The 8,692-nt window shown below is 35.9% G+C and overlaps 2 protein-coding genes across 2 annotated transcripts; one reads left to right on the forward strand and one right to left on the reverse strand.

The window, feature by feature from the left end:
• The first annotated feature begins 1,336 nt into the window (after window positions 1-1,336).
• Window positions 1,337-2,056, forward strand: LOC116030850 (dirigent protein 22-like). Its single transcript, XM_031273203.1, has one exon. It carries the CDS (start codon window positions 1,376-1,378, stop codon window positions 1,904-1,906), a length of 531 nt encoding a protein of 176 aa, XP_031129063.1. The 5' UTR covers window positions 1,337-1,375; the 3' UTR covers window positions 1,907-2,056.
• A 2,486-nt stretch (window positions 2,057-4,542) lies between these two features.
• Window positions 4,543-7,434, reverse strand: LOC116030577 (WRKY transcription factor 6-like). Its single transcript, XM_031272878.1, has 5 exons — window positions 6,964-7,434; window positions 6,761-6,859; window positions 5,901-6,371; window positions 5,671-5,784; window positions 4,543-5,286 (listed from the first exon to the last, which is right to left on the reverse strand). Exons 1-5 carry the CDS (start codon window positions 7,273-7,275, stop codon window positions 4,657-4,659), a joined length of 1,626 nt encoding a protein of 541 aa, XP_031128738.1. The 5' UTR covers window positions 7,276-7,434; the 3' UTR covers window positions 4,543-4,656.
• Between the last annotated feature and the right edge of the window lie 1,258 nt (window positions 7,435-8,692).

The raw sequence follows: 8,692 nt of genomic DNA on the forward strand, positions 1-8,692 counted from the left end.
CATACAAAGTCGCTTTTATTGCGTTTATACTCAAGGAGTCAAGGTTTGAGCTTGTTGCAATTTTCTTTTGAATTAAAATGTCTATTTAATTTTTTTCCGTTCAATTTAATGGTTTAGTTACATGTTATCAAAAAGTTCAAAAATGAGCATCTCTTGGGGAATTAAGTTAAGAAAAAAAAACAAAAATGAGTATATATATATACACACACACACTAAGAGGTTTTAATTTCAATAAAATAATAAAATATTTTTCCATGTGTCTTATTATCTTTTTTGAGTACTACTGACTCTGTTACAATGTAATATTGTTCCACTGAGACTTGAATCCACTCCCATCATTTATGTGGAAGTGTTAATTGGGACACTGGATGCCACTTGACCACAAGATCTTTGGCCATGTGTCTTATTATCTAGTTATCTATTTATGAATAAAAGACTTTAATTACGGAGTGTTAGGCACTCTTACCTTGTTTTACTTCAAAATTTTTGTCCGAACAGTGTTCTTCCAAAAATTAGAATAAAACGTCCATTTCAAAATATTTGGACTTCCAAAACAAATAACATGAAAAAGTCAAATTTATAAGACAACACAGAACAAAAATGTTAATATATGATAAATTTTATAATGTCTTCACATAGTCCAAAAAATAGAATTAGATTTGGCAGCTCTTTTTTTTTTTTTTTTTTTAAACTTTTTTTTAATTTGCCTTAATATTATACATATAAGTTGCGTACGTATAATATTTAAAAATAATTTTTTTGGGGGTATATCAAATGATATACGAATAGAATGTATTAAATGGTTAAAATAATTTCTTTTGTAGCTCTATATATATAGGGTCACACTTGTGTGAGACCGTCTCACGGATCCTTATTCGTAAGACGGGTCGGGTCGGGTCAAAGCACCATGCAAATGTTATACTTATATGTGCAAATCTCATACTTATATGCTCAAATATAATACTAATCAAAAATACGATTTGTTACTTATAAGAGAAAAAGTAATACATTTTTAATAATAAGTAATGTTGACAAGTGCATCTCACTTATAAGGGCAAATATAATACTTTTGAGGAAAAATGTAATACTTTTAAATCGAAATGTAAAAGTATTGTATTTTCCCTTAAAAGTATTACATTTATCCTAATAAGTAACAAAAATTTTATTCTTGATTAGTATTACATTTGAGCATATAAGTATAGCATTTGTGCATATAAGTGTTACATTTGTATCTTGACCCGACCCGTCTCATGGTGAGACGGTGTCACACAAGTTTTTGCCCTATATATATGTTTCCACGGTACGTAGAAAAGGCATCACTCATCAGCTTCTTCGATCTCTTTTGACATATTAGAGCCACTATATCCATCTCTCTATGGCATCATATTCATTCAAGCTCACAGTAATATTCATTCTAGCCACAGTCACGTGCTCATCATCAGCCGCCAAGGAAACAACCATGTCTCTCTATTTCCAAGACTATTCCGGCGGCCCTAACGCCACCGTCATGCAGGTCAACAGCGGCGGCCTCTCCGGCGACGACGGGGCCCTCAAATTCTTCGAATTCGGGTCCCTCTTCGTCACGGACGACCCGATAACGGAGGAATTCGACAGCGGCTCCGCCGTGGTCGCCAGGGGCCAAGGCCTGTACGTGACTTCGGCACTGGACGGAAAAATAGCGCACGTGGTAATTTCAGTTGTCTTTACCGGCGGCGAGTTCTCCGGCAGCACTTTGCAGATACAAGGCGCTAGTCCTCAGTTGGAGAAGGTGAGGGAGGTGGCGGTCGTCGGCGGCACCGGGATTTTCCGGTTCGCCCGGGGATACGCCACATTCGAGACGGTCCACTTCAACTTGGAAAATCACCACGTTGTTATTCAGTTTAACGCCACTGTTCAACACTATTAGACCATATTTCAATGTTTTATTAGTTGAATTTATATAGTTACTATTAAAACTTTGATTATTGTAATATGTAATGGACCAACTTCTGATAGATGTTATTCAATAATGGAGAAAACTTATGTAACTCTTCTAATTCTTCTATTGTATTACTCCGTATTTTTTTTTTTGAGTACTACCCACTCTATTACAATGCAGTATCTGTTCATAACTACTTTAAAACATGTATGTTTGTACTTATGTACTAATCGCCCCATCGAGTAGATACCCATGTATGTGGCTAAAAATGTTACTCGCCGTTGGTAACATAATTAGCTTATCAGACAATTTTAGCCCGTTTTACCACTATTAGTTGTTTGATTTGGTTAAACAGTCAATACGAGTGTTTGATTAATTAGTTTTTTTTTTTTGTAACAACTTATTGTTCTAAAATGTTAAAATCAACTAGTCAAATTCACTAACTCAATCATGTAACAATTATTTACCAAACACTTCCATTGACCAGAGTAGTATAGATGGACTGCAATAGTGGATACTTGGTTGCCTAATTACTCCGTAATTAATTCTTATATGTCAAATAAGTCTGCCCTGGAAAAGTCTCTATATATCATATGCTAGGGACTCCTTACTGGTGTTCAAGAAGATAAAGAATATAGGTTGTCCATGGTTTCTTCCTTTGACTTGATCATAGATTGAGAGTTTATCTAATATTTCCTTTCGTTTTGTTAAAACATTTAATTGTGAATTACACTACCCATCTTTTTGTTAGAGAAGTCAATTCTTTGTCAAATTATAGTGAATGATTTTAATAATTTTATTCTCATTGCAAAGAAAGAGAGAGAGGCTAAGCAAGAGAGGGAGGCTATAGTGAATAATTTCCTGTCGTTTTTTTTTTCTTTTTTGTAAAATATTTTGTTTATAATATAAATATTATTAAGGGAAAAGAGTCAAAACACACTGAAACTTTTGGTAAGAAGTAAATTAGGCCCTTGAACTTTTGAAAGTTGCAATTAAACCCAAAAACATGTTATTCTGGAGCAATTAAACCCACTAACCTGTTAGTGACCTGTAATTACAGGTCAATTAGGATTCCGGCGACCCTCCGACGAACTTCCAACCAAACTCTGACAAATCATAGGTAAGTTAGGTATAAAAAATCAGTGACGATTGCATGTTGCACCTAGTGGGCAGTGTGCGTGCCGCCCACTAGTCGCAACTTAGCATCTTTGTTTGTTTGTTTTTTTTTTGTTTTTTTTTTTTTTTTTAACATTGTTTCTAATATGTAATATAAATAATAATAATTATCGGTAATGGGAATGAAAAGGAAAAGATTTTATAGAAGTAAATGAAAAATGAAGATGAGTTAGTGGGTGGGTGCGTGCATGGCACGTGCTCACGGAACAATTTTTCTGTTTTTTTTTTTGTTTAAAAAAAAAAGAAAAAGCAAAAAAAGAAGAAGAAGAAACTGGCCCAAATCTTCCATCCTCCAAGTGTCACTCTGTTCACATGATGCACACTTGTATATTAAGAGCTCTTTAACCTTAAAATGATATTTGCGCTCACTGTAATTTCACATTCCACGTAAAAGGCAAGTTTAGTGTTTCTCAAGGAAGAAACATTGGTTAACCGATAATACACTCCCCTAAAATTTTCAATTCGTCAAGGTATGGGGTATATATTTCCATGGACTTAAATTGACCTACATGCCAATTGTATGCATTCCTCAGTTTCAGTTTCCTTAATTTGGTAGAAGATAAAGGAAATACAGTCTGCGCATTGCATGTTGCACCTTGTGGGCAGCGTGCGTGCGTGCGGGCTATGCAGGCTCCACTAGCCTCAAATTGACTTCTTCTTCCTTTTTTTTTTTTTGTTTTTTTACATTGTTTCTATTATGTAACATAAATAATTATTAAGGGTAATGAGAATGGAAAGGAAAAGATTTTATAGAAGTAAACCAAAAATGAAGATGAGTTAGTAGGTGCGTGCGCGTATAGCACGTGCTCACGGCACAATTAAACATTTATTGTCTTGTAACGGAAACAATAAATCTTTGGTGTGTATTGTCAACGTGTAGTCTGCTTTGTGGCGCGTGGTATTACCTTATTTATTACGGAGTGTTTTGACAAGTGAATTTATCGCGCATAACATGCTTTGCAAATGTGGATGGACAAAATAAATCTAATCCAATTATGAAAATAATAATAATATGAAGAGAAATTCTCGGGCTCATCTTCTTCTCCATTTACACGGACGGAATCTTTTCTCTTTCCTTCTATACTTTGCATACATTCTCAGTTTGAAGCGTAAACATTGACCTCCAAACCATTTGGTAGAAGATAAAGGAAATGCATTGCATGTTGTACCTAGTGGGCAGTGTGCGTGCTATGCACGTGCCCACTAGCCGCAACTTCACTATAAATAAAATCATCATAAAATTCTTCTCCAACAACCACCTTGTTGCGATGCTACATCAAGCAAGGGAAGAAGCAAAACTCTAGCTACCACCATAAAATTGAGTACAAAGCAATAGAATTAACTTCATTAATTAATAGCTAGCTCTTTTTCTATGTTGACTACCATGATTTAAATTACAGCACTCCAAAAAAAGAGTATATGAATAACATAAAGTACATACTAAAAAAAAGTATAAGTATTGTTCCAATTGCTCGAAAATGAAAATGAACAAAAGACAAATAAATTAAATATAATGAAGTGGGACTATATATTAAACTGGAAATATGCATGGAACAGGCCGGTTACTTGGTAGTTTCCATGGAAACGCTGCCGGCATTGTCGTTCCCGAGGGTGGCGGCGTTGCTAGCACCAGTGTTGTCCGAAACCGACGAACCACCGAGAATGGAAGCGATGGCGGCCGCAAGGGCCGCCGGAAAGTTAGGATCCGACGTCAGGGCGTTCACAGTGTCGGCCAACTCGGCCGGGTTCTGCTGATGATGCATTGCTTGATTTTCCAAATCGTGCGAGAGATGAAGGCCGGAGAATTTGGTTTGGTTGAACAAAGGCTGCCCAAAAAGAGGCGAAAAGGCGGCTTGATTATTGTGGGAATGGTTGGGGGGTATTCTTGGAAAGTGGAGGGGATTATTGGGGGTTTGGGTTTGGGTTAGGTCTAATGTGACGGTAGGGAAAGGTGCTGAGGCTGAGATTGTAGCCATGCCTGCTGGGAGGAAGGCTCTGGCGAGGAAGTTGGAGTTGTTCATTAGCGCCGCCACTGATGCCCCGTCGGCGCTTGGCATCGACCCTGAAAGGAGCATTCTCGCGGCGGAGGAGGTCGTGGATGCCATCGCCATGGCTGCCGGCGGCAGCGGGTGGTTATGATTGCCTTCGTAGGTTGTGATCAAAATTGTCCTATCTTCTGCACATCTTTGGACCTATCAATAGAATATTCTAAATGTAAGAAAAAGAAACTCTTTTTTGTGTGTATTTTTTCAGCGACCAGAAAAATTTGCAGTCCTAAACATTAAGTAAATTCTGCCTTGTGAGTGACCAGAAAATTGATAGCCACTATTCAGGTGTGTATATGGGAAACCTGCCTCGTGAGTGATCAGAAAATTGATAACCACTACATTATTAAGTTGTCCATAGCTGTCTGTCTTAAACCAAGAAAGTTAATAAGTAGGTCCCTTGGAAAGTGAAACTTATAGCTATGTGATTACCATGTTATCCGTTTGACCAACTTTAATTTAAATTGGTTGCTTTAGTTTCAATATTGTTGTCTTATTTTATATATGTCCGGAGATATATGATATACGTACTTGCTTCCGAACTGGGCAGCCAGTTGCCATGGTGCACCGGTAGTAGCCGCGGGGACACGGGTTTCCCTTCGCCATTTTCTGCCCATACTTCCGCCATTGACACCCATCTGTGATCTAAGATGAAAATTAAGGAGGATCGAACCAAAATGTAATTAATTAATTTGCAACATAACACATGAATATCATAAACAATTTGAATTGAATTGAGTTTAATTTGTGTAGGTGCACACCATTGCAGCCTCGGATCGAGCCCTGACGGAGACACGAGCCTTTTTTATTGTAGCCTCAGTAGCTTGATCAACATTATCACCACTACTACTTTTTGAACCGTGACCTCTAGTCCTAGCAACCTTTACATTACTACTTCCCCCTTTTTCCAAGCTATGTATATTCTCTCCCGACACGCTCTCCACATTATTCACCGGAGACGACCGTGGCGGTTCACCACCGCCGCTCCTCCCCTCAGACGACGACTGCGACGCATCCTTGGCCGCCTCAGCCCCGAGACCCATAAACGGCCTCAGAGGCGGCGGCGCAGTTAGGCCGCCGCCACCTCCATTTTGTTGTTGTTGTTGCTGCTGCATTAGAGAAGTCAAATGTGTTTGGAGAGCACTATAGTTGTTTGTGGCTTGATGTAGCATGTCCCTTAAATGTTGATTTTCTGCGTTCATTCTGTCCAATTCAGCTTTAATAACTCCTACCTGAAAAAACAACCAGCAATAGTTGTTGTGGCTCACTGTTTAGTATATATCACCTTATACTATACAAATAGTACCATGAAACATTTAAATAATCTTAAAATCTTAGGTGTAAAGGTAAATCATAAAATTGTAATAACATATTATAGGTATTTTTATCAGTAAACTCATTTTTTTAAAAACACTAATGATTCTATATATACAAGATAATATATGTTAGGATAATAGAAGTATCATTACACTACAACATTACATAGTAGTTAACGGTAAACTCTTTTCTCGAAAGGTTGAATGAATGAATCCCCAATTCTGACCAAAGAAAGGCGGTGAGAGGATGTAAAAAATTTGTGATTTAAAAAAAAATGAAAAAATTTAATGTGTAAAAAACTAACCTCATTCTTAGCTCTATTGTCTTGAGAGGTAGGTGATAGGCCATCCTCAACTATTGACCGGCCACCGGTAGCATTTGTGGTATGAAGATGCAAACCAATCTGTCCAAAAACGAGTTTATATTATAATTCATAACGAGCAAGTCTGCTGGTAGGTTAATTTTGTTATATATACAATCAAGAAAATGGCGATTCCGGTGGCTTACGTTCACATCAAAATCCAAGTCGGCGGCAACGGCGGTAGGCACGACAGCGGAGGCGCGATCGTCCTTGTGAGCAAAGAAGTCCACTTCACCGGAGACGCGAATTGTGTTGCGATCAATATTATGATGATCGGCGGCGCAGGGGACGTGGACGGGGAACTGGAGAGTGGGGGGCGAGTTGTTGACCGGAGAGTCCATTGGCGAGGGAAGTGGGAGGGTTAAGAAGGAGTGTGGTTGACGGAAAAAATGGTGGTTATTATCTGCAGAGATGGGATCTGGATCAAAGGAGAGTCCACCACCAGATTTGTTGGCCATAAATGAAGAAGATAGATGAGAGATCAGAGTTAGTTAATGAAGTGAATAGTAGTAGAACAGATATAGGAGGGAGAGAGAAAATGGAAAGAGAGAAATGGAGAAGAGTTTGAACGGAACAATGGACTCGGCAATAATAATGGGAGGTTGTGAGACTTGAGAATTGTAGGAAGACTAGTTTCACAAGCCTTTATTTGCTAATTGCGAGGTTGGGTGGCCTGGGGCAAACTAACATTATTACATGAAACATATGATTCATACATACAATCATACAGCATAAAAAATATTTTTTTATTATATTAAAAATACATTATTTATTTATGTATATAAAGTACATTATTTATATGTACATTCAGTACAAAATATATATATATTAGTATATTAAAAATGTACTTTATATTTATAATTCACACAACTACGTGAACTTGTTGACCTAGGAGCCCAACATTCTACCATGTGAATTAAACATGATGATAACTGCTACGCAAGTATAAAGAAATAATGTTATCTATTAAATTCGTTACTAGTTATAATTTTTATTATAATGGTAAATGTTTGATTTGACAATTGGTATTAGTGCTACTCGGGGTACTGCCTTTGAAACGGCAATTACTTGGTGCGGATTGCTACAACACTGACCGCTATGCAATAGGCTATATATCATTTGGTGTAATGGTAAATATTTGATCCTAAAATATTCTCTTATAACATTTTTACATAATTATTAAATGTAAATATTTATGTACTCCGTATAATATAACTTTTCATGCATTTAGAAAATTTTCAATATACAAATTAAATCTATAATGTATTTAAAACAAATTAAATTTATAATAAATAGAAAAAACTAACTTGTACAAATTTGCCAAAATAGAGCAGACTATTATTTTTCTCCCAATAATTTTTTTTATCTTTTTAGTAAGTAGTAGTTATGGGTAGGAATATATGACTATAGGAGGCATTTAATTTTGTCGGAAGGTCAAACTAATTATACTTTGATTTCCTACTCTAACAAATCAAACTAACTTAAATTTTATTTCATTTTTATTTAAAAATGAAAATATGTAAATTAAAATAAAGTAACCTTAAAATCCTTAAAATCTTCAAATGTCAATAGAACACCTAAAACAATGCGAGAAACCAAAAAAAAAAAAAAAATACAATCATAATAATAAACAAAGAGGTATTAACCCTATTAATCGTAACCAATACTAAAAAATAAAAATGACAAATTCATGTCAATTAGGGTTTTGAAGCTAACCACATATATAAATAAGGTAGTTTAGCATTTGATTTTATATATTTGATTTCATTATTTATTTGATTAGAAATTGAATTAGAGATCAAACTAAAACATATATATATATATATATATATATATATATATATATATATATATATATATATATATATATATATA

This window comes from Ipomoea triloba, chromosome 9 (assembly GCF_003576645.1).
Source record: "Ipomoea triloba cultivar NCNSP0323 chromosome 9, ASM357664v1".
NCBI lineage: Eukaryota > Viridiplantae > Streptophyta > Magnoliopsida > Solanales > Convolvulaceae > Ipomoea > Ipomoea triloba.